General features: G+C 44.9%; 1 protein-coding gene across 1 annotated transcript in view; it reads left to right on the plus strand.

The window, feature by feature from the left end:
- The window catches only part of NOL10 (nucleolar protein 10), an 86,780-nt gene extending 63,239 nt beyond the window's left edge, over positions 1–23,541 (plus strand). Inside the window, exons 18-21 of the mRNA XM_029232113.1 lie at positions 6,074–6,247; positions 6,511–6,758; positions 16,714–16,816; positions 22,738–23,541. Of these exons, the coding sequence (XP_029087946.1) occupies positions 6,074–6,247; positions 6,511–6,758; positions 16,714–16,816; positions 22,738–22,857 (645 nt within the window). The 3' untranslated portion in view covers positions 22,858–23,541. The remainder of the gene's footprint in view (positions 1–6,073; positions 6,248–6,510; positions 6,759–16,713; positions 16,817–22,737) is intronic.
- Positions 23,542–26,652: the final 3,111 nt, after the last annotated feature.

The following is a 26,652-nucleotide window of genomic DNA, read 5'->3' on the forward strand; positions in this document are numbered from 1 at the left end:
CAGGGAAGTCCCCACATTGATTGTCTTGTTAGCCCAGCCTGAGGATGGTTAGGGAGGTAACCTTTCAGCTTTATATGTCCTTCTGCAAGCTTAATGGAAGTGATCTTTGGATTTACATGCCCTAAAGTTTCAGTAGGGAGGGAGTGAAGCTAATTTAGGCTGCAGATGTATTCTTTTCTATGTTTTATGCTTATGAGTCTTTATTACATTTAATGTTATAGAGAGTAGGGCACTTAAAATTTAATTTTGATACTTTGTGCAGCACAGCATACACAGTTCAGGATCCTTTTTAAAGGTCTTATGATTGTGGAGATGTGGGGGAAGCGCCCTTTTCTCACCATGCCCCCATCTGCCTCACAGACTTTCGTTGAGGTTAGGGACGGCCGGAAGAGATGGAGAACACAGGCGGCCCTTGCTGTGCACGTTAGTGCAGGATGGTAACAACGACCCTGGGAGCTGAAAACATGCAAAGTGATCTGTAGAGTCAATGGGAAAATCATGGTTGTCTGTGCCTGTAAAACAGTTTTAGTCAAAGCATTTATAGGGTTATCCTGTAAAGAATCATCAGACTATGTGCTATTTCTACTGCAAGTGCAAAGAGGAAGAACCTTGGAAATTCTTATCTTCTTCCATCAAGCAGTTTCCCTTCAGCTGTTGGAAGCTGGAAGCACAGTGTCTGTAGCTGTGTGGACTGTAGAACCCTGCCAGAGAGTGGCGTTTGTCCAGTGTGCTCAGCTCATCTGCTCTTAGTGGCTTGCTGACCCGAGTCAGGCTCCATTACCAGAGCTCAGTTTCTTTCCAGAAATACTTAAATATAGTCATCTAAAAATCTGAGTCTGTTATCAGACAGTTTGTATGATTTGTTTAACAGTTTTATCTAATTAAAATGACCTGGGGAATTCCCTGGCGGTCCAGTGGTTAGGACTTCGCACTTTCACTGCCAGGGCCTGGGTTCGACCCCTGGTCGGGGAACTAAGATCCCACAGGCCGCGTGGTGTGGTTTCCCCCACCGCCCCCCCAAAAAAAGACCTTAAAAACCATTCGTGAATTAAGGAAAGACTTCTTCATTATAATTGTAAAGAAGACTTGAAGGAATTGTTAAATCCATCAGCAGTTCATTAGTCTCGTCTTTGAATTCAGCTCTTTAAACCCGCAGGAGCTTTAATAGCTCTGATGACTTCTGATTTGAAAGTCAGCATGGTGCAGTTATGTTCTGCTTTGGCTCCGGCTGAAATTTCATGGAGGCCGACGGTGAAATATGTTCCCAGATATCACTATCACTGATAACATAATTAAAGTCTAAGGTGTTTACCTTTCAGTTGATGTTGGATCTGCAGTGGCAAGTGACCCACCTCATAATGTCGCGAAACATCTGGACCTTATCCAAACTTAGAAATCTGGTAGTATTAATTGGCGGTATTTGGTATTAATTAATTTGGTGGTATTAATCCTAATTAAGAATTAATTCATTTATTCTTTCAGCTTTATTCTTTCAATCCAGGAACTTAGGTTCTACAGTACTGGGAAATTTTCTTAAAAAAAATTTTAAGTAGTCTTTCCCTGCTGTGATTCATGGTCATTTGTTCAAATTAAAGAGTGAAAGATTTGAAAAGCTGACGGGAGGCTCTGAGGTGGAGACAGGGCTCATCAGTCCTGTGTGCTGACCTGGCCAGACTGTTTATTTGGGGAAGCGCCAAGTGGCGGCATCTTTCAGCCTTTCTCTCCGCCGCTCCGAGTCTCCTGATTGGAGGGTGGTGGCCTGGCTACCAACGTTCTGAGGACTGAGAGCTACCAACAGGAGGGCTTGGGGTGTCGGGGTGGGTGGCACCTCAGCCCCTCGCCTACACCCCCTTGGTGCCAGGTGCTCCCCTTGCCTCCCCATGCTGTGGCCCCAGCTGGCCACGTCCTCCCCTCCAGAGAAGCCTCCCTCCAGTTGGAGACCGCGGGTGCTAGACCTTCCTTTCTTGCTTCTGCAACCTCATCGCTCCTGTTTCCTTTCCTATCCTTCTCATCCTTAAGGATTTGTGTCTTTTTAAAGCCCCTTTTCTATTGCGTTAGTGGGGTTTTAGCAGAGATTAGAAGATGCTCATGTTCAAACCACCATCTTTACTCAGAAGTCTGCATCACCTTAATTTCATAGATATCATAGCATTGAAAGAATTAATCTGTTTTAAATGTTAAGTGTTTCTCATATATGTCACTGTGTTGGGACAAAATATTGATAATAAGCATGCTACTCAGATCTACACATAATATACTTCTTTGAGGCAGGGCTGTGGTATGAACAATACTTTAAGATGTTTCCTAAATTCCAGTGGCAAGTGTTCGGCATATGTACATGTGTATTTATAGGGCAGATCGCTAGCCAGACGCTCGTGAACTACTATAGAACATCACTAGCTACATCTCATCCTACTTCTTTTTTTTTTTTTATAAGACAGCTGTGAAAACAAACAGACTAGGAAACTCTGATGGAAATATTTTTACAGCTGGGTTAGAAGAGTTTGTATTTTATATTTGTTCTTCTAAGGCATACTTGTCTTTAGGCAATGCAACTTATTTGTTTTAAATTAAGGGAAAAAAGAATACTAGCCAACATATCCTTTTTTAACACATTTCTCAGTTATTTGTTAAATGTGATTATTTAATAATACAGTAAGATGAAAAAGAAAACATTTCCCTTGGGATTTACATATATATACATGAAACCTGAAAATGTGTAACAGGCCAATAGCTATTCATGTGGTCTTTGGCAGTACTATGTATCCTGTGTTTACAGGTAACTCTAAAATTTATCCAGATTATCCCCCTCTCCTCTCCTGAGTCTTGGTGCCTTGATATTAGGCACCTAATGGTGTCCGTCAGAATCCAGATGATGTTCTCCTTGAGCCATAGACTGAGTTAACCAGCCTTAAATGGAACATAATTTCTTTTTATGATCTTCAAACAATTGGACTTTATTTTTTATTTATTTTTTTAACATCTTTATTGGAATATAATTGCTTTACAATGTTGTGTTAGTTTCTGCTTTATAACAAAGTGAATCAGTTATACATATACATATGGAACATAATTTCTTTAACTTTTCTCATGCACTGGATATTTTTTTAAGACAGTTTTTACTTTAGAACAGTTTTACGTTCACAGCGAAATCAAGAGGAGGGTACAGAGATTTCCCATATACCCCTGCCCGGACACGTGCGTAATCCCCCCTCCCCCCATTAATATCTCCCACCAGAGGGAACATTTGTTACAATCGATGGACCTACATTGATACATCATAATCCCCGGAAGCCCACAGTTTACATTAGGGTTTACTCTTGGGCTTGTTCATTCCACGGTTTTGGACAAATGTATAATGACACGTATCCACTATTAGAACATCAGAATATTTTCACATCCCCTCAAATCCTCTGTGCTCCACCTGTTCACCCCTTCCTCCTGAGCCCTGGCAACCACTGATCTTTTTACCGTCTCCATTGTTTTACCTTTTCTATAGGGTCATATAGTTGGGATCGTAGCCTTTTCATATTGGCGTCTTTCTGCTTAGTAATATGCATTTAGGGTCCCTCCATGTCTTTTTGTGGCTGAAAACCTTACTTCTTTTTAGCACTAAATAATACTCAGTTGCTTGAATGTACCACGGTGTACTTACTACTTAGCTACTGGGGGATGTCTTGGTTTCTTGGTACATAATTTCTTGTCCTTTATTCCACCCTATGCCTCTTTTTCTGATCATCTCCAGTGATGGATCCTGACTTACTGTATCACCGGCTTTCTAGTGACTTAAGCTAGACCCTTGAGAAAAATTTTTAACCCTCTTTTTCAGTCTTCCTCCTCCCATCTCATCTGTAGCTGTATCTATCAGTTCGAACTTAGAAGTGTATCTCACTCTCATCCTTTCCTAAAACACCCTTAGATTCCAGTTGCCCTAATTCAGGCCCTGTCTCTTTTCCCAGTTTCCTCAAGAGGCCTCTTCGTCTTCCTCATGACTCTGGTTTCTCCCTCAACAGCCCACATGTAGCACGCCGCTGCGGAATCGCAAAGCAGGCTTCTTTTTGTCATCTGAGATTCTTTTTTTTTTTTTTTAATTAATTAATTAATTAATTATTTTGGGCTGCATTTGGTCTTCGTTGCTGCGTGCGGGCTTTCTCTAGTTGCGGCGAGCACGGGCTACTCTTTGTTGCAGTGCGTGGGCTTCTCATTGCGGTAGCTTCTCTTGTTGTGGAGCACGGGCTCTAGGTGCGTGGGCTTCAGTAGTTGTGGCGCGCGGGCTCAGTAGTTGTGGCTCGTGGGCTCTAGAGCACAGGCTCAGTAGTTGTGGCGCATGGGCTTAGTTGCTCCGCGGCATTTGGGACCTTCCCAGACCAGGGCTCGAACCCGTGTCCCCTGCATTGGCAGGCGGATTCTTAACCACTGTGCCACCAGGGAAGCCCTGTCATCTGAGATTCTTGACGCACTTTTCTGTCTGTATCTTTCCTCCTTATCCTCTTCTTCCCTAATAGTTTCCCCTTACCTGCAGAATAATGTCACGGTATTTAAAATCCTTTACAATCTGGCCTGATCAAGAATTGCTTTTTCAAATTTTGCCATTATCCTTGCATTATCAGACTGTTCACCACTCCTCAGTTGTCTGGAAATGTTCTCCCCAAATTTCTATCTGTTGAAAACTACCCATCTTTTAAGCTTCCTCCCCGATGCATATCCCCTGTGAACCCTTCTGAGGTGTACCTTATTGGAATTACTTTTTACCTCTCTGCTCCTAGAGCACTTTCAACTCTGTGTAGCATCCTTTTTAAGGTGCCTTGTAGCATAGAGGTTTGTTTGTTTTTTGCTCATTAGGTTGTGAATGCCTTGGGATCAGGAACTAGAACTTACCTATCTTTGTTTTTTCCTTGAACCTAAATCTGTCTTGGAAATGATACTTAGTCAGGGAAGACTTCGATATATCTCAAATATATATTCAGTATATCATAGAATTTTAGTAAGGGTTTGTCAGATTTTAGGTACATACAGGTAATAAATAGCCCAAGTTCCTTAATGTCTCATGGTTTACCAATTTTTTGTGTAGCTCAGTTATACAACATTCCGAGCTCAACTACTTACAACCTTATTTACTCCCAATAGTGGAGAAGCAGCCAGTAAAATAAAGTCTGTTAAGTAGAGCCATAGTTTACCACAAACAGGTTCATTTTTTCCAGCCTGTGCTTAGGCTGTTTACTTTACAAACCATGTTAAGTAGGTTAATTTATCTTGTTTCCAAGCCTATTGCAGATAAGGAACAATAGGAGAGCCCTGAGTGTATAAGATTATCATCTGTTTAAGTGAACAGATAAATTTACAGTACATTCTAGAAAATGTTTCTGTTCAGAGTGGTATAAATAAAAGGGAATGCAGTGTCAGTCCTGAGCTATCCCAAATGGGTCTCAACAGTAAAGTTTTATAATGTCAGAATCGTAGAGTCTCACATTATATCCTTTGAGAACAATTAAATGGCCTAGGAGAAAAAGATCGATGAGGCTGTCCTGTGAGGGAAGGAAATACCCCTTAGGTTTCCGAATAACTCAGAGTCAGTAAACTTACACCGCCAGCTCCCCACCTTGTTAATTCTTGACTTACGATTGATGCAACGTCCTCTCCCAGTTTTAGAATATGAAGTTGAAAGTCTCACTAATTTTCATTCCGTATAGTAGCTATGCTTAAAAAGCCACGTTTCAAAAACATGTATTTTCTTGAAAAACGTTTTTGCACCAAAAAATGTTAATTGAAGAAAATTCTTTCTAATGTATTAAGCGTAAAGTTAGGCCGAAAGACTCAGTCTTAGCTCATTGTGTGCATCGGCCAACTAATACATATTTTCTGTGAAATGGGTGAATCGAATTTGATTGTGGGTAAGAGATAAGCAGTTAGAAAGTTCTGGAAACTGATTCTTTCAACAATTTCATAATAATTTAATAAGTTGTGCTTTATGTAGCTTATTAATTTATTATCGAGTAAAATGTTTTTAAGCCATCTTTCTGGTCAGATTTTATTACAGTATTAACTTTAAATTTTGACATTCTTTTTCTTATAGAGCCTTCCTAATATTCTCACCGATGATCGATTTAAAGTTATGTTTGAGAACCCTGACTTCCAAGTAGACGAAGAGAGTGAAGAATTTAGGCTTTTGAATCCACTTGTTTCCAAAATTAGTGAAAAAAGGAAGAAGAAACTAAGACTCTTAGAGCAACAGGAACTTCATGAAAAGGTAACGTACTCTTTATCATTTAGAATTTGCTTCTGTTTGTTTAAAATAAAGTTCTCTGTGTAGGTTGAAAGAGTCTTTGAACAAACTTGAGCTGTAATTTGTTTGACCTTCAGCTTAGGAATATATCTTATTTAATTAAAGATGTTTTTTCCGATGCATGCAGGGTCACGTACTCTGATGGGCTAATGCTATTTAAAAGAAAATAGTGGGTCAGTGTTTTGGGTTGGGGGAGAGGAGCTGCTTCTTACTATTTTTATTTTCAGGAAGAGGAGGAAGAACCGGAAGGAAAACCAAGTGATGCAGAAAGCTCTGAGAGTTCGGATGATGACAAAGACTGGGTTGCAGAGGTCAGGAGACAGCGCCGACTTCTCCAACAAGAGGAAAAAGTCAAGCGGCAGGAACGGCTCAGGGAGGACCAGCAGACAGTCCTCAAGCCCCAGTTTTACGAGATCAAAGCAGGCGAAGAATTCAGAAGCTTCAGAGATTCTGCCACAAAGCAGAAGCTGATGAAGTGAGTAGCACAGCCTTCAGTGAAGGTTCGTCGAGTTGTCCCAGCCTTGCTTTTCTCCTTGCCCTAAAGGTGGCGTTTGGATCTTTGGAGTTAATGTGAGGGAAGCACCAGAAGGCCTGAGGGGAAATACACTGGTCTTTACTGTGATTATTTTTAACAAGTTTTTGAGGTATAGTTTACATACAATATAAGGTGCAGGGTGTGGCCCCATGAGTATTGGTAAATATATACGTTGGAGCACTTTTATACTGCAGAAGCCACACTCTTAAATTACGGTGGTAATTAAGAGGTAGCAACTTCTTTAACAGAAAGTTATTTTTAAAAGTTAGAATTTCAGTTATGTTTACCCTCATTGTAGTTTACCTGATTATTAAAAAGGTCACTTGGAAAATTTGCCAGGAATTTTAAGCCTTTTGTAGGAAAACTGAGAGATCAGAAAGAGTGGTATTCTAGGATAGTCGAATACATAGAGACAGAAAGTAGAATGGTGGTTGCCAGCGGTTGAGGGGTGGGGAGACATTGCTTAATGAGATACAGAGTTTCAATTTAGAATGATAAGAAAGTTCTAGAAATGGACAGTGGTAATGGTTACACAATGGTGTGAATATCCACTGAACTGTTCACTGAAAAATGGTTAACATGGTGATTTTTATGTTATATATATTTTACCACAATTAAAAAATCAACCTTAAAAGAAATGGTATTATTTGAACAGTTTCAGTTGTCAAGTGTCTAAGTAAGGAACTAGCTGGGTATGTAAGCCCAAAACGTGTATGAGCTCTAAGTCACCCAAGTCTCTGCTTTGAGAATTTCTAGGCTGAGTATTGATATACAGGACTTGGATCGATAGCCAATCAGAGTAGATGACCTTGTAAGAAGAGCCTAAAGGCCTGGGGAGCCAAGGAAAGGCGGGGAGGAGGAGGGCCCGAGCAAGACAGGTGAGGCATTAGGGGCGGTACCAGCTCTGCACCCTGTACTTCTCTAGCCCCCACCTTCCCGTTTTGAAAAATGTGGTTTTTCAGACGGAAGAAGGGGGAAAAGGTGGGGAGGATATTGACAGACAGGCTGACTTGTTTCTGGAATGGAGGTGTGCCTGTTTATCTTTATTTCAGCAGTTTCTCGCAAATATCTGGGAAACCAAATGACGAGCAAACCCTTCAACTTAGATCCAGGAGCACCTAGAAATTCTGGTTCTGACTAACAAAAGAGACGTTGGTAGACAAAGAATCTAGTAATAGGCTTAATACCTTTTGAAGAAATTTTCTTTACCTACCAACCTCACTTTTTTTTTTCATAACAACTTTCTTGAAATGTAGTTTGTATAACATACAGGTCACGTACTAAAAGTGTGTAAGTCGTTGGTTTTTAGCCTATTCACAGGGTTCTGCGACCACCACCGCAGTGAGTTTTAAAGCATTTTCATTACCCCCAAACAAAATTCCTTACCCCGTGGGTATTCACCCCCATTTACCCCATCCCATCCCCGGGCATCCACTAACCTATTCTCTACCTCTATAGATTTGCCTATTCTGACATTTCTTTTTTCCCTTAATGTTTGTTTATTTATTATTTGGCTGTGTCTGGTCTTATTTGGGGCATGCGGGCTTCTCTCCAGTCGAGGTGCACGGGCTCCAGAGCACGGGGGCTCAGTAGTTGTGGCACACAGGCTTAGTTGCCCCGCGGCATGTGGGATCTTAGTTCCCCGACTGGGGATCGAACCCACGTCCCCTGCATTGGAAGGCAGACTCTTAACCACTGGACCACCAGGGAAGTCCCTGTCATTTCATACAAATGGGATCATATAGTATGTGGTGTTTTGTCCAACTGCTTTTACTTGGCATAATGTTTTATATGTTCATCCATGTTGTAGTATGTGTCAGTACTTCATTAGTTTTTATTGCCAAATAATATTCCAGGGTATGGATATACCACATTTTATTTATCCATTTATCAGTTGAAGGATATTTATGTTGTTTCCAGTTTTTGCCTATCACAGATAATGGTACTATGAACATTTGTGTATGTTTGCATGGACGTATGTTTTCATTTCTCCCGGCTGCGTACCTAGGAGTGGGATTGTTGGTCCCATGGTAACGTTGTGTCTAACCTGAGAAACTGCCGCACTGTTTTCCAAAGAGGCTTCTTCATTTTACCTTCCATCAGCAATGTGTGCAACCTCGCATTTTACGTAGCTGTCATTCTTAGATTTTTATTTGGAGTCCTACTCAGAAGCAGAGGGAAGACTGCTTGTTTTCAGTATTCTGATTCCGTGGAGTGAATTTCTTTTTAGATTATCTGCTGTTTTTGTCTTACATTATTTACCCCTAGCTCCTGGATCAGTACCTAGACCCGAGTAGGCACTTGATAAATCCTTGTGAGAGTGTGAATCTTCTATGCCTTGCCTACATGTCAGGCAACTCTGGAAGTTACCCTTTCAAGATATGCTGAAAAAGAACTCATTTACCTGAAACCCAGGAAAATCTGGGAGCAGTTGTTTTCAGGGTAACCATGGTAACAGGAAGCCACAATTTGGGGGTGGGAGACATGACTAAACTCACTGACATTCTTGCTTTGCCTGTGGGTTGTAGTAGGATATTAAGGTAAAAAACAAAAGGGATGAAAATGTAGTATTTAATGATAGATAATAGCTAAGTTAATGCACTGCAGTTAAACGTTCTTACTACGTTAAACGTCAGCAAGTTAAACAGTTGTTTTGAGAAGAGGAGCTATGTGAGTGATGATACTTACACAAGCTTAAAAGCCAAATCCAGTTGCTTAAAGTAATGACCCTTTGGTATGAACAGCCTGCAGTTGGCTGGCGTTTTGGCACATACTGCTTACTGAACTCTGGTCTTGACCGGATTATTCTGGCAAATTCTGAACTTGTAATATTTTAATGTTATTTAATGAAGCATTGAACCATTTATCCTTCAGACAGCTATAGTGATTCCTTATGTTTATTCTGTGAGTTACCACAAGGCGACCAACAAAACACAACATCAGAAGCAAGTGTATTATGTTTAAAAGTTCACTTGGACTTGCCCAACCTTAAAACCATTTCTATAAAGGGAAAAGTGAAGAGTGAATCCTGACCGGGTGCTTGAGTGAGTCCTTTGCTTGACGTAGTAACAAGGCTTTAGGTAAATGCACATGTCTGTCAGCACCTTTTCATATGCCTTCCAGTATGCTGCGCTTTGTTTGTGTGTCTGCTCATCCACCTGTCAGCCTCCCCACCCACCCATTCATCAGTCAGTCATTCATCGGGTGCCTCATGTGAGCAAAGTGCTGTTCTAGGCCCGGGGGATGGAAAGGAAAAGCACAGCTCACATGCCCGTTGCATTCCCATTCTCGCTGGCACTGTGAGCTGTTCAGAGGCCTGGGGAACGTGTACAAGGAAGAAAGAGGGTCAGTTTTTAGAGATTTGAGGGCGTCTTTATTAGAGGTCCTATTAAAACTGGTCTCTTGAAAGAAAAAGATGAGCACGGAAAGCAGGGTGGGAAAGCTGGCATTCTAGGCCGAGGGAGCGGCGTGGAGGGAGGACTGCTGTGTGGAAGTGAGGGAAGCGCTCTCGTTGTGCAGCGAGAGCGCAGAGTGAGTGGCAGGGGCACAGCTGATGAGCCGGAGAGGCGTGTTAGGCCCCGACCCAGGTCCTGGCGGGCCAGGGAAGGGTTTGGGCTAAGATGAACGTGATCAGATCTGCTCAGCCCCTTCTCCCAACGATGGAAATACTTACACAGTAAAAGCAGTACATGTTTGTTGTAGAAAATAAAAACATAAGCGAAAAAGTCCCTATTTCCCAGAGACTGTTATGAAATAACCGCAGTTTTAGAGAGAATGCAGGGAGAAACTGGGCCTTTGAGGTCAGCTCACACACTGCACAGCAGTCCTGGCGGGAAGTGACGAAAGCCTGAAGTGTGGGGTGGAGAGGAGCCTGAGTATTCATAAGTACGTCTAAGAATAAGACACACTACAGCACTGTTTGGTCACTAATTTAATGTCACAGGAGTCAGGGGTGACGTTGAAATGTCTAGCAATGTTGCCACCGAGATAAGGGATACAGAACGAAAAACAAATTTAAGGCTAAAGTATTGAGCCGGGTGTTCGGCACATTAAGTCTGCAAGACCCAAATGTCTTCTTGGTAATGTCCAGCTGACAAATGGAAATGTAGGAGGTGGGCCAGAGACATTGGTGTAAGAGATACCAGCTTCATTGCGGGACTGAAACTGTGGCATCAAAAAGACTTCCCGGGCTTCCCTGGTGGCGCAGTGGTTGAGAGTCCGCCTGCCCATGCGGGGGACGCGGGTTCGTGCCCCGGTCCAGGAGGATCCCACATGCCGCGGAGTGACTAAGCCCGTGAGCCATGGCCGCTGAGCCTGCGCGTCGGAACAGGAGAGGCCACAACAGTGAGAGGCCCACGTACTTCAAAAAAAAAAAAAAAAAAAAAGACTTCCCACCATCATGTAGAGGGAGATGAGGGCCAAGAGTGGAGCCCTTGGGAACAAGTATTTTTCTTGTGTCTATGATGAAAACCGTACACCTCTCTGACAGCATACAAGTGCATGCAAAGTAACACATATGATTTTAGAGGTGTTGGGAATATATCGCTAGGCTGGGGCTGAGAATTCTGATTTAGAGGGCTGGTAAAGGAGAACGTGGGCAGTAAACATTACTAAGGAGCTGCCGGAGAGGCGGGAGGAAAACGAAAGAGCCAAGCATGGAGAGACTTTCACCGAGAGGGGCGTGGCTCGAATGTCAGGCGGAGCACGGGAGGCCCCGGAATGGAGGTTGGAAAAAGGCCATAGGAAGAGTGTCTTATTGCGATGAATTTCTCAGGATTGATGAATGAATGGGAGATAAAAGAATATTGTGAACAATTAGCATAGATGGTTCTCTCAAGACATTGGCAGTGAAAGGAAGGTATTCAGAGCCAGTAACTTGATAGGAAAGGGCTTTTAGGCTTGAGAGATGTGACTGATCAGTACGCGGAGAGGAAGGGGAGAGTGAAGAAATGAGAGACTGGCCTGAATTGGCAGAGCTGATTTAGGTGCGCAGTCCGGAGTGAATGGGGCCAGGAGCACCAGTACATCTTCAGAGACAAGGGAGAGAAGTCAGGATGGGTGGAGATGATTGTGTTTCTGGGTAGAAAGATTGGGAGTTCACGCCGGCTGGCCGCCGTCAGGAATCTGGGCACATCAGCTCTTCAGTTACCTGGGGCAGCCTTGGTCTGCAGCGCGTGATGTAAATATTGGAGGTGTCTGTTGGTAAACCCCAGAGAAAGAGTCCTTGGGATAACTTTCTAAATTTCAGTAGTTGAGGGTAGCTCCTCTTCTTGGGCAATACATACTACACGCTAGGTGGCCCTTTCAGCCCAATTCATGAAAGCATTCTTTGAAGCACCTACCCTCTGGTAGGTCCTGGAAATTCAAAGATTTTTAAGACATTGTTTGCCTTTGACGACCTCATCTTCTTCACCAGCTACTTTAGTAGCTCTTGGTGAGCTGCTTATCATGTCTGCAAACTTACCCACTTTAAATAACTATGGCCAGTTTTTACTCTTCAGCTAATTTTCTTCACTGACTGTGGATAAGAACTAAAAGAACGCAGTCTCGTTTTTAATATAAACATTTTTAAAATCTAATTTTGAAAGCAGTTTAATTCCAAACTTTCACTTTAAAAAAAAGAGAATCTTTTATTACTCCAGTAATATGTGCTCCAGTAATACACGAGCATATTATCATTGTAATACTTGGGAACACAGGATGAAAGGTGAAAGTCTCTTCTTACCCACACTCCCTTCCTGAGGTCCTGCTCTGGGCGCCTTCTTAGGTTTCAGTCACTCCCGTATATGCACACACTCACGTGTACAGTTGTAGCTTTTCTGCCTTTGACATGAAAGGATCGCACTAACCTTGTTGCTGTTTCACGTGCTCTTTTCACTGAACAATAAGTTTTGAAATTTTTTCATGGTAAATACATGGAGGTCTGCCTTATGGCTGCATAAATATTTCATGAAGGGCTTCCCTGGTGGCGCAGTGGTTGGGAGTCCGCCTGCCGATGCAGGGGACACGGGTTCGTGCCCCGGTCCGGGAAGATCCCACATGCCGCGGAGCGGCTGGGCCCGTGAGCCATGGCCGCTGAGCCTGCGCGTCCAGAGCCTGTGCTCCGCAACGGGAGAGGCCACAACAGTGAGAGGCCCGCGTACCGCAAAAAAAAAAAAAAAAAAATGTCATAAGTTGGATGGGCCATGCTATCTAATTTTGGATGTTTAGGTTGTTTCTTGTTTTTCTCTTCCTTTCTCACAGTTATAAATGTATACACATGCGCAAGAATTTCTTTAGACTGCCTTACCTAGTGATGGAATTTGCTGGACCAAAAGAGGTGTGTGATCAATTTGGCCAGATCGGCCTCCAGAAGGGCTTTGGGCCCTTTGCCCTCTTGCCAGGGTGCCTGTTTCCCCACACTTGGCAACAACAGTGAATATCAGGGATCTTCTAAAATTTTAACTGAGCTGCACGTTGAGATAACCGATCTCGTGGTTGCTTGAACTTATATCTGCTGAGATAGAGGCTTTGAAGCCACGAGTGCAAACTGAAAGCACTGAAATAGTTTCCAGTAACCTTGACAGTGTATGTAAATATTTGTCAAAGTTATATATTTAAAACGAAGTACTTAAGTTTTAAATACTTCTGTTTCTCCATTCTCTTCTTACTCCATTTGATGTAGACTGTGTGGGGTGATTCCGTTCTGTTAAGCTCATTTCGCTCTTCTCAACGCTGTACTAAAGCAGGTGCCTTTAGGTATGTCTTCCACTCCCCTACCTCCCTTTCCTCACAGAGTGATTTAAAAACTCTGTGAAGGAGCATTATTTTTAATTAGTTTTAATTAAGGAAATAGATACTAGTGTGTGTGTGTTTTAAAGCCTCAAAGAAGTAAATCATTCAGCTGTCCTGGGCCATCTAATAAATATCTAATTTGATTTTTTTCCCCTCGTAGTTTATGCCCGTTTTTCTTCATTCTTTTAATGCAGCCGCACTGATCATGTAGGTTCTTCCCCCCATACCCTCTCCATCCCGTACTGAGTCATTCCTGTCACTTTCCACCTTCTGCAGCCCATGTCTGTCTTCTCAGCAGTCCCCGCAGATGTGGGGGAGTTTTGATCGTCTTGTGACCGGCAGGGGGGTACTTTCTCCCTAAACCTCTTAACTTCACCGTCAGTTACAAAGCAGCCAGAGGCCCGCGACCCGAAGCCTAGACAGGAGGAGGAGCAGGACGGAGGGCTGGCCAGCGCTGGGCGAACGGGAGCAGGACGGGCAGGGGTGGGGGGTTCTGCCTTTTCCTCTAAGGTTACAGTAGACAGTTTTCAGGGGCCTGACTGCGTCTTCAATCCCCTCTGAGCGAATTCACGCTTCGGGAATTCAGGCTTCGGGACTGGTGGTTCACAGCCGCTCTCCTCGCGCTGCCTTTAAAGGGAGGGAAGCGGGGCCTGCTTTACTGCAGGAGCCTCTGCCCTCGGCCCCTGCGTCTGATCCTGTGCCACGGCTCCTCCTAAAGCTCAGGGCTCTCCAAGCAGCCGAGGCAGAACAAGTTTCTGCAGGTGCCCGGCCAGGTACACGGAGAGGAGACCAGAGCTTCTCTGCCCTACCTGCAGGAAATAGGTCACCCTGAAAAGAGTAGTCATTTCCCACAGTTTACTTGAAAAGTCTTTTTCTTCCCAAATTAGTGTTCTCTGTGTACCACCTTGTCTCAGTGGCTCCATACTTACTCAGGATTCCTGTTACCTTTAAAATCTCAGCACTTGGAGCTCTGAAAGGAAAGAACAAAAGTGCAATGAAGGGTTGGAGGAATTTGCAGAGCTGACGTGAGTCACAGGCGCGCCGGAGTCAGTTTACACGTCACCCTTGAGTTCTGCTCAAGTGAAAAAAAGGCGAAACCAAACCTTAATTTCTCATTCAGTTTGTCATGTGGAAGCTTGTCATTTAGAATACTTAGTGGACACATTTCCTGAGCAAACCTTTATAAATCAGGCATGGTCTGACACACGCCTGGAAACCAGAAATTCTTCAGGTGGAGTCCTGGTTTTAGGCTTGAATCCTTCTGTGGCCTGGGGCAAGTCAGAGAACATCGTGCCTCCCTTTGTGCCATCTATAGAGGATAAACGCTTCTGTCTCAGGGATGTTGAAAGGATTAATTAGTTAGTCTGTTAAGAACCTTGAAGATGAAAAGTACTTTAAAAGTGCTTCCTAATAACATTATTGCTTAGAAAACAGTGCCACTTTTATGCTAACCACGTTTACGTCTCAAATCATGTAAAAAAGGTATGTTTAGTACTAACTAGTAGTCATAAGCTAGAGGTAGGGCTTTCAAAGGTGTAAACATCAAACATTGGCTTCAGAATTTCAAAGGAGCATCACTTTGTCTAATGGATCATTTAGGAGCTGTGTTCTCAGTAATTAGTTACGAAGATCATATTTCAGGAAAAAGAAGACCCTTCCACACAGTGCGCACACCCCCTTTTAAATTCAACCAAGTTTTTTCATATTCACTTTTAAAAAGGGGGCACAGTTTTAAGTTGGTGCAAGGAGGATTGGAAAGGGAAGTATATTTACTTTTTTTTGAGGAAGGAACCGAATAGAAGAGAAAACCATATTCTTGTTTTTTGTTCCCTCTCTTCTCCCCTCCTAGTTTCATCCCAGGGATATGAGGGTGTTGCTTTTAGCCTTTTCTAGAAGGGCTAGAGCTAACTTTAAAACTTACTCAAGGGGCTTCCCTGGTGGTGCAGTGGTTGAGAGTCCGCCTGCCGATGCAGGGGACGCGGGTTCGTGCCCCGGTCCGGGAGGATCCCTCATGCCGCGGAGCGGCTGGGCCCGTGAGCCATGGCCGCTGAGCCTGTGCGTCCGGAGCCTGTACTCCGCAACGGGAGAGGCCACAACAGTGAGAGGCCCGCGTACCGCAAAAAAAAAAAAAAACTGACTCAAAATGTCTATCTTTAGGCTTAATACTGTTTTTTCCCTCTAAACCAGCTTAACAATGATCTGATTTTATAATAATACATTATTATAAGAACATTCAATGAAGTGTTGTATAACTGGTACAAAATTCAAATTTAACGTCTTGATTGTTGTAGCTGGCAATCAGTTGCCGGGCACAGCAAACCATAACAGTGACAAAGATTATAAAAAGAGACCTTAGAAACATGATCAAGAAATGAAATGAAATTGAAATTTGGGCAAATTGTGTCAGAAAGGGTAATTCAGGTAAGAAATTGAAAGGAAAACACCTGGAGAAGTAGCAGTGAATAGGGCTGGATCAGATAGAATTTACCCTCAGTGTAACTGCTTTTGTTCCCTCTGTGTAATCGTCTAGACGAGTATTCACGTTTCAAGTTGGTCATACTGTGGGTGATGAGTGTGGTCCATGAGCTAAGACCGAGTGAAGGACAAATCAGAATTCTCATAGCACTTCTCTGTGGCTCGACCTGGAGAGCTTCCTTTGTGTTGAGTCCTTTGTAGAAGGTGAATGAGTTGCCAAGATGCTCACATACCTAACTCATGCGTGGATTACATATAAAATGCTTTAGCAGCGTAAGTGCCGCTGACTATTACGGTAAATTACAGGCTTCAGAAATATTGCTCCTTTGCCTTTTGGCTTCAGAAATGTGATTTAGTAAGATAAGTAGCAACCATTGAAATATGTGGAACCCCCACTTAAAATATTAAATTAGTGGGGGTTTGGGACAGCCATTGTTTCTACTAGGGATCTGCTGAGTCTGAATAATGATGGTTTTGAGTGCCCGCAATTCTCTCCATTGATTGTATTAAACGAATGCCATTTTCTGTCTTTACCAAATTTGTGAAAGATCATTCTTCGTGTGATCAATTCTAATTAAAACTTGTTTCAAATGGTAAATCAAAACAAAATGCTAATTAATATGTCATTCTCTTAAATTTCCTGCAGTAAAACCCTTGAAGACCGGTTGAAACTCGAAGCGAAAAATGGGACTTTGTGTGTATCGGACACCACGGTTGGCAGCAAACAATTGACATTTACATTAAAGAAGGTAAGTTGCTTTTTAATGTTCTTTTTTAATTTATAGAAGCAAAATAGGCCTCCAGTAGTGTTGTGTGTGTCTTCCCAGGCTTTTCCCCTGTTGAGGAGCTATGTTCTCTTCAGGCCTTTTTCCTGCAGCCAGGACCTGTCCTGGGCCGCAAGCACACGGCTTGGCCTCGGCAGAGCTGGCGTGTTTCTGGTGTCCTGAGGGAGACAGGGCCTCAGTGACCCCAGGCTTGGTACTGTTGGTGAGGAGCTGCCGTGTGGTTTCTGGGTGGCTGGACCACCTGAATAGGGCCTTCTAAAGCACAAGTCGTGACCTCCTGCGGTATGATGGAATAGTTCAGGCTCACATGGACTTAAAGGAGATCAAGAACTGGTGAGTTCTGATGTGTTCATGGCAGTAAGATCAGCTTATCCAGGGTAGGTAGTTTCTGTCGGTAGTAGGTTATTCTGAACTGACTTGTAACAGTCATTTCTTCAGCCGGCTTTGATGATGCCTGGTACCCATTGAAGGAGGAATAAGCTGCTTTAAATATTTGCTAGGAACTCATGGGTGAAGCTCTTGCCAAGTCTTGGCTCCCTGCGCACCGATGCCGAATACAAATACAGAGATTTGGAAGATAAGAAGTGGAGAGGCTTTTTATTTTCTTTGCCAGGCAAAGGGAAGACACAATAGGCTAGCGCCTCAAGAACTGTGCCCCCCCTTCCCGGGGAGTTACAGGGATTCTTATAGGGGAGTTCGCAGTCCGAGGTGAGTGATAAGGGTCAAAATGATGAAGGTCTTACATTCTTCTTCTTGCATTATTTCAAGACAGCCCCCACTGGAGTCAGGCAACCAGGTAATTGGGTCCAGCAGCCCGGTAATTGGGTCCGTTAGTCTCTGGGTTATCGGTCTGTGACCTCCTTTCTGAAGTGCAAACGGCTACAAGGGGTGATTTGCTACAAGAGATTACAGGGGGAGCAAATACCAGGTGTAGAATGTAAATTACACAGGATTAGGGGTGACAGGTTAGCTTTGTGAAGGACAGATCTAACTACAGACACTACAGATTAGTAACAGTTAAAATAAAACTAGGATTGATTAACTCTTTCAGGCCAGGTTATGTTTCTTCTCTAGCCTGTTCACTGTTCCCTTTATTTTTCTTTGTTCTCAGGAGAGGGAAAACTTCATTTCTATTTTTGCTACATGGTTTTATTTGTCAAATTTTTTTTCTCATTTAGTCAATCTTCCTTAATATACATTGTCTCCAAGAGGGAAAGAGTGACAAAGACTCCTCCTCTGATTCTTTTTTAAAATTGAGTTCTAATTCACATATCACAAAATTCATCCTTTTAAAGTGTACATACAGTTCAGAGGTTTTAGTATATTCACCAAGTTGGGTGTTCATTACCACTGTCTAAATCTGGAACATCCTCATCGCCCCAGGAGGAAACCCCTTGTGCAATCACCCCGTACTCACATCTCCCCTGCCTAGGGATTTGCCTGTTCTAGACACTGTATATAAATAGAATCATACAACGTGTTTTCTTTTGCGACCAGCTTCTTTCACCTTAGCATGTTTTAAAGATTAATCCATGTTGTAGCATGTGCAAGGACTTTATTCCTTTTTATGACTGATATTTCATTGTGTGGATATACCACATTTTGCTTATCCTTTAATCTGTTGGTGGACACTTGGGTTGGGTTTTTTTTTGTTGTTATTATGAATAATGCTGTTGTGAAAATTCAGGCCTGTGTTTCTGCACGGACTCATGTTTTTATTGCTCTTGGGTATATACCTAGGAATGGAGTTGCTGAGCCATATGATAACTGTTTAACTTTTTGAGGAACGGCTAGACTGTTTCCCAAAGCGGTGGCACCATTCTACATTCCCACCCACAGTGTATGAGGGTTCCATTTTATCCCCTTCCTTGCCAACACTTGTTATTGTTTGTCTTTTTTATTGTTGCCATCCTAGTGGGTGTGAAGTGGTATCTCATTATGGTTTTGATTTACATCTTCCTGGTGACTAATGAGGGTAGAGCATCTTTTCATGTGCTTATTGGCCATTTGTATATTTTCTTTGGAGAAATGTCTGTTCACATCCTCTCCCATTCATCTCTGATTCTTTGACAGTTCTCTTGGTGTCATCAGGAGGCTTGGCAAATGATAAGGACATTTTTCTTCTTAGTTACCATCCATTATCCATTGTATTAGATACAATAAAAAGAAAAAGCAAAAAAAAGAAGAAAAGCTGTTTTTTCCTTGTGATGAGAACTCTTAGGATTTACTGTCTTAACAGCTTTCATGTGTGTAATATAATACAGCAGTGTTAGCTAACTGGAAGTTTGTATCTTTTGACCACCTTTCTCCAAGTCCCCCCTCCTCCCACCCCGCCTCAGAACATCTTTATTATAAGTGTAAGAAGCTTTTCAGTTAAATCTGCCTCCATTTAGAGCAAATTTGCACTCTTACACTTCTCATTTAAATAAGCCAAAACTGGCTCTGTGTTCAGATGAACTAACTGTGCCTGCACCTAGTTTCTTAGAAATTCTCTGTGTACCGTCAAACATTTCCCGATTCCCCCTGAAGTCCAAGAGGCCGAGGGGGCGTCAGGCGCACGGCAGCTGTGGGAGGACCTCTGGCTCGCGGCTGCCCTGGCCCTGCGCTCCCTCTGTGGCACGGAGTGAGCTTCAAGGAGGATGCATGCCCACTCCTTTCCCACTTTTTCCCCTTAATTGGAAGGTACTGAGTTGAATATCAGGCTGTAATTCGTGGTAAAGTGAAAATAAGATGGTTCTGATTTTCTTGGGTGTTTTTCCCCCTGAAAACAAAAGCAACACTGAGTAAAAAGTACTTAACACAGCCTCGTGGTTGAGTCCAGCAGAGGCTTGGAAACTATTCTGGGGGATGCATCAATTGGTGTGTTTGGCTTATGCCTGTTTTATCATTTGGCTAACAGAATTTTAACTATTAAGTCTTAGTTTTACTTAAGAATATTTAGGGAATTGTTTGTATATTTGTTTATACAGATCGTTTTATACTAGGGGTACAATATAGTCAGGTAAGATCTCGAGTTTTCCCAGTATTTTCATATGTGAATCAAATTGAGGGAGAAAACCTATGCTTTAATATTATTTAAAATTGTGAGGTGGCAAAACTGGGATTAGGTCCCAGATCCTGTTTCAAATGTCCTGTAGTTCAGTCCCTCAGGGGCCCTGGGCCGCTGCTAGTACGAGGGTGTGGGTTTGTGTTCATCCTCCCCTGTCTCTGTGACAGGGCTGCTGTGGCTGTAGGGGAGGGAGTCGGGACAGGAACAAGGAGGGGAGTGAGCTAGTTGGCTCTTCGGTCATAGCAAATGGGTCACATGGTGGCGACGTCTTCCAAATACAGCCTCTTTTCAGAAGGGGGCTGATGAGAGGTTTTTCTGGACAGGGGTTTGTCTGCAGGACGATCGCTCTTGCATACGAGCTCCTGCTTAGGCTCCTGCCTTGTGGGAACCAGTGGGCAGGGCTTCGTGGAAAGGGGCTTTGCCACCGGACACATAAGGGTAATCTACTACTGATGTCTGTATTAGAGACGCATAACAGCACCTGACTTAAAAGCCCCACCCAGAACACCTTGTTCATCTTTATTTTATTTTCCCAAAGTTATTTGGACAAGAAGCGCTTTTTTTAGGGATACTTTTTCTAAAAAATAAATAAATGTATTTATTTATTTTTGGCTGCGTTGGGTCTTTGTTGCTGTGTGCGGGCTTTCTCTAGTTGCAGCGACCGGGGGCTACTCTTTGTTGCAGTGTGCGGGCTTCTCGTTGCAGTGTGCGGGCTTCTCATCGCGGTGGCTTCTCTTGTTGTGCGGAGCCGGGCTCTAGGTGCACGGGCTTCAGTAGTTGTGGCATGCAGGCTCACTGGTTGTGACTCGCGGGCTCTAGAGCTCAGGCTCAATAGTCGTGGTGCACGGGCTTAGTTGCTCCGCGGCATGTGGGATCTTCCTGGACCAGGGCTCGAACCTGTGTCCCCTGCACTGTCAGGTGGATTCTTAACCACTGCGCCACCAGGGAAGCCCTAGGGATACTTTTTAACATGCAAAAACAAATTCACTGACTTTACAGGGGTCTTGATGACACTGTTATTTGGTCTGCTAGGGAGTATGCAGTTTCCCTCGGGGTTTCTGACTTTTCCGTTAACAAATGTGTATCAAATACCTGCTCTGTGCCACATTCTGGGGATACACAGAACAAGACAGACTTGGTCTTTGCCACCACAGTCCTCAGGCTATAGAGGGGGATACACACACAGTCACATCACTGTAATGTGGGACGTGCTCCCAGGGAGGCCCGGGGCTGTGAGTGTCAGGGACCTGGCCTGGACCATGGAGTGTGGGGCAGATGAGTGAGGGACAGGCTGGATCTTAGAGTCAAGTCAGAGCCTGGGTGGGGCAGGCAGGGTTCCAGGCGCGCTCAGGGATCTGAAGGCGCCTATGCGTGCGAAACAGCCATCTTGGGGAGGGGAACTGTGGCTTTGGGTGTAACTAGAAAGACGTGTAGAGTTGTCCTGTGGGGCCTGGTGAGTAGGTCATGTTCAATTTTAACCTCAATCCTAAGAGCCGTGGAAAGTTATTGAAAAGTTCTAGTTAGCAGAAGACTACATACTGTTTTTATTTTTAAAAAGTCCTGTGGCTGGAGGCTCCTCCCCTGCAGTGAGGGGCCCGTGGGGTGCGGACGGCACCCCGACCTGGGACGGGGCCAAGGTAGAGCCAAGGGGAGGAGTACACAGGGCAGGCTTTATTGTGAAAAGGCTTTGCAAAAATGGTAATAGTCAGAAAAAGAACTTAAATAATTATTCGGAATCTCTAAGAGTCTCCTAGAATAGGGGCGATTCATCTCTTTTTGGTCTTATAAATTGCTTTCCTTTCTCACGATTCCCTCACCTTCCAACTCTTTAAAATATTGAATGATACCAGCTGGAAGTGAACGCAGGGACTTTCTCTTCAAGACTAAAATACAAATAGTATTTTCAGGTGCATGGAAAATACAGGTCACAGGCAGGCAGGCTGCGTACATAGGTATCTATAAGGCAGTGTTTTCCAACCTTTAAAAATTTGTCCCTGCCCCTGCTTTCACAGTTACCTTCTGTCAGTTCCACCGGCTAAGATTTTTTTTTTTTTTGAGCTTCATGGTTAGGAGTTTGTATTATCCAAACCACCAAAAGTGTTTTTAAAACTCTATAGCTCTTACTTCATTGCGGATTCTGCGTTGAAACTCCTCTCTTTTAAGAATTTCTGCTAAACGTAGTGAAACTGTTTGGAGGAGGTCTGGCTCTCGCCTGGGTGCTGAGAACGGTGCCTTTCAAGCAGCCCGCCTAGAACCCACGCGCCCGTTCCAGCCATGAACTTGCGACTGACGTGTCTGCCGAGCCTTTATCAGCATTTAATGGTAGATCTCTGCCTTCCAAGGGGAGTTTGACTTTCTGGAAATAGCCAAAAACTCTTTGGAACCAGCTCTGGAGACTGAACGCTTAACCATGGGTGGGTTATTATATGCTTTCAGGACACAGAAGTACTTTTGTGTCTTTAAGACAGTCTGAGTAAACTAATGAATGTCTCTGGCTTGTAAACGAAAGACAGTTCTACGTGAGAAGTCGTGGACATCTTGAAAGCAATAGCGTCCTCTTGAAATTGGCTCTCCTGGGAGGGGCCGTGTTGTGTGGGGAGTTGGAAAGCCAGCCTCAGACTGTGTGGTTTAGACCCGTGTGTCAAGGCCGTTCTCTTACCCAGGGGTTTAGGGTTTCAGGTTTCACAGTGACCGTAAGGGTTGGCCCTCGTCCTGCTGTCCCTGCCGGAGCAGGGCAGTGATTGGTGGTTGTGCTGTTGGCGTTCTGATGGCCACAGAAAAGGGGTGTTGGCCTTCCCTTTCTCTTTCTCTCTCCTCATTTAATCTTCTCTTTTAGTCGGAACAGCAGAAGCAGCAGCAGGAGGCTGCGAAACGGCACCGACAAGAGAGGAAGACCCTCCGCCGTTCAGCCGGTCGCCTGAAGTCCAGGCCCAGGAGAGGACGGCCGTTCCACTGAGTCTGGAACCGGCCCCACATGTGGTTTGGAGGAGCTTGCCTCCCCTACTTGACCATCGTTAGAGGGTGTTGTCTGCGCCGGGGACGCACGCTCCCGGAGCCCCGCGGAAACCCTCGCTGCGTCTGCAGGGGTCGACATCTGGCAGCCGGTCCCAGGCCTCTGGTCAGACTGCGGGGCTGCGCCCGCTGGCCATGCAGTGCCCCCAGGGCTCCCCGAGAACATTGTCCCTTGCCCCGGTTTTAATCAAGTAAACGAGGTGGTTGTTTTTGAATATTGTGAAACGTGACATGAGAGGTTCTCTTGTGCTGAAAACCAGGACTAACGGTCTTCCAGAAACTTTCTTGCACTGCCTGCCACCATCCATGAGTCAACCACCCCGAGATGCCATTCCTGTCTTGCCTGACTTGTGAGCGTCGGTCATGTTTATGTTTATAAGGATATGCTGGTAGCTGTGTTGCTTGTTTATGTGTTAGTTTGGGATTTTTTTTTAATATATTTTTATACCAAGAGAATATAAAGTAATGGTAATAACAGCCTAAAACAAGAAGTGGAAGCTACTGGATATTCTTTTAACTTGGCACAAGATTAAATACAGATTTTTTTTTTTTATTATTCTGTTTCTTAAGTATAATTAGAGACATACTGGCTGGAGAAAATGTTTATAAAAATAAATGCTTTCATTTGAACAGCTTCTTGGAGAGAGACCCATTCCTTGAGTTAATTTGAAAAATAACTTTGGTTTCCTTAGTTTTTTGTGTATGAATGTGATTTTGGAGATGCGTTTCTTTATGTACAACTGGGATAGTGACTCTTTGGATTGTAAATGATGGAATCTAACTTGAAATGCTGTGAGCCAAGAGGCAAAGGCGTTAATTAACACAGCCAGGCTGTCGAGCCTTAGCTGCCTCGGGACACCTGGATCCAGGCCTTCCAAACTCAGGCCCGTCTGCCCTCCTTTCTTTTCTCCCTCCTGTTTCAACATGACTCCTGTTTGCTCAGGTCTCCCCTCTTCTCTTCCTACACCCCCTCCCCGTTATATCTCCGCTTCTGTGCAGACTGGCCTGCTCCCCCAGGCAGGGAACGGCATGGGTCACACTGTTACCTCTGTGGTCTGAGAGAGAGTAGGCGTGCGCGCGCGTGTGTGTGTGTCTCTGTGTGTGTGTGTGTCTGTGTGTCTGTGTGTGTGTGTGTGTGTGACAGACACGGTCACCAGAAAGAGACTCTGGTTACATGGGCAGCCAACCCAACTTGTGTTGTGATACCAGAGGGTCCCGCACCTGTTTGGTACTTTCCTTTCTCAGCTCGTCCCCTAAGCTATTCACGGGGCTTCAGCTCTCTGTGGCTCGCTTTTCTGTCTCCCACGCTGCTGTCTTCAGGAGCTGGGAGTTTGAGAAGAACTTAAAGGACACTGCCAGCTGGAGTTTGTCCCCAGGGGTTGAGGGCTGTGCTCCAGACCTGTTTCCTGGGGTCAGGCTCTTCTGTACATACACCTGGCCTTCCCGGGCCCCCCTTTTCCTTCTTTGGGGCCCTCCGTGTGACGTGGGGAGCCAGTACACCGTGTGCCAGATTCCAGAAGCAGTGCTGCAGCTGGCAGAGGGGCCTCATTCGCCCTGTGAAGCTAGGGCTTGTCTGAGTCTGGAGCATCGCCAGGGCCAGGAGGATGGTGTGGACCCATTCTGGACGCTTGGGACGCTGGCAGCGGGGACGGCCTGACCCAGGGTGGGGTCCCAGGCCTGTTGCTACCAGTTCCGTACCCACTGACCGTAACTTCTCTGAGTCTCGTTTCCTCCTGTAAGCGGGCCTGACGCTTCATTTCGGTGAGGAGCGAATGCGGCCTGTACGTGCACGAGCACCTCGCACGGGTTCGGGAGTGCTGGATGAAGTGCTCGCTCAGCAGCCACGCCCCTCCCCTCTGCACACGTGCCCCTCTGAACTCAACATATTCTTTTTTTTTTTTTACTTTTTTTTTTTATTCATTCATTTATTTATTTATTTTTGGCTGTGTCGGGTCTTAGTCGTGGCGTGCGGGTTTCTCTCTAGTTGTGGCGTGCAGACTCCAGAGCGCGTGGGCTCCGTAGTTGTGGCACGCGGGCTTAGTTGCTCCGTGGCATGTGGGATCTTAGTTCCCTGGCCAGGGATTGAACCCACGTCCCCTGCATTGCAAGGTGGATTCTTAACCACTGGACCACCAGGGAAGTCCCTCAACGTATTCTTTAATATCAAGATTTTCCTAGAGCGAGGTGCCCCTCAGCTTTTGTTCTGGGGGAGTCCTGAAAGGGCAGATGGAGGGCCTGAGCTGAAGCTGTGAGGGACATTCGAGAAAAACTTGCTGGGTAGATAGAAAGCTGCAGAGCGCATCCTCCAGGCCCCGCTGTTCCCCTAGCGACCCCTTAAACAGGCCCACCTCTTCAGGGTGGCGATTCCTGAAGCACCTGCTACAATCCCCCCATTTCTTTCTTGGAGTTTCGTTTTCCATAGTTTCCCTGTGTTTCTGATAGCTTCCTCAGCAGCCTGATGATGTGGCCGTGCTTCTCCAGGGCAGGGGGTTCCTGAGCCAGTAGGAGAGGCCCAGCCTAAAGCTGGGGGCGTGGGTTTTACCTCAGGACCACCCTGTGGTTACCGAGTCATGACTTCTCTAAGCCTGCCTGTACCAGATCCCCTTTGTTCTCTGACACCCTCGACCTGATGCCTAATATTTTCTATTTTGGGTCCAACTATTAAAAGAAAGTTGCTTCCAGCAGCTGGGGCAGTGGTTACTTTTGGAGAGAGGGGAAAGTGGTTGAAGGGGGACATGATGGGGCATCTATAGCACCTGGTTGATTCCAGTCCTTAACCTGGGAGCTGAGCTACTCTCATGACTTGTACACTTTTCTGTGTCATGTTATACTTCAATTAAAGTCATAAGAAACAGAATTGTTTCATCAAAGTCACATGTACCCATGATAACAAATTCCCAACTAATCCATAACGACTAACAGTAGAAGGTATATCCTTTTAAATGTCTGTGAACAGCTGTGTACTATTACCATACCTACCACGATACCAACGAATCGTGCTATATGGGTTGTTCCTCATACTATAACGTGCTGTTCAAGTGCCATTCATGGACGTCTTATTATGCCTGCAACTGAAATGATTAAAGTTCCTAAGACAGTTGTACGGGTTTCCACCTCATGAAAGACCTGCCTCACTTATCCTCCAGCTGCCATGAGAAGAATGGGCAGAAGCGCTGAGGCCCTTGGGTGACTTGGGCGGGCCTGGACGGGGCGGAGGCGGTGGTGGGACCTGATTTGTTTTGAAGGTGTGTTGGCAGGATTTGGGCTGGGCTGGCGGCGCTGCATGAGGGGGAGAGGAGGCCGCGGCCCCAGTGCTGGGCCCCAGCCAAGCTGGTGTGGGACTGAGGGGGTGAGGACGGATTCCACTCGGACTAGATCCGATCAGGTCCCTTCTCCTCAGAACCCTGCAGGGGCTGCCCTCAGAGCAAACACCCGGATCCTCAGAGCCTCCACGGCATGATGCGGTCCGGCCCCTCTGCACCCCGTTCAATTACTCCTCGTCACCATGTGATGCTGTTTCTGGAACACACAGAGTGTCCTCTTAAGCCGGGCCTCCGCAGCTGCCATTTCCTCTGCCTGGAGTGCTCTCTCGTCGGCCCACGGCATGTCTGTCTCACCTTTCAGGTCACGACCACCCTGTGCAGAATTGTCCCACCCCTGCTCCCAGCACCGATACCCACCACAATGTGCTTTAAGAGAAGAAAAACAAACAAACAAACTTATTACTATGGAGAATTTC

The sequence above is a fragment of the Monodon monoceros genome, unplaced genomic scaffold, assembly GCF_005190385.1.
Source record: "Monodon monoceros isolate NGI ecotype Baffin Bay Population unplaced genomic scaffold, NGI_Narwhal_1 Super_Scaffold_19, whole genome shotgun sequence".
NCBI lineage: Eukaryota > Metazoa > Chordata > Mammalia > Artiodactyla > Monodontidae > Monodon > Monodon monoceros.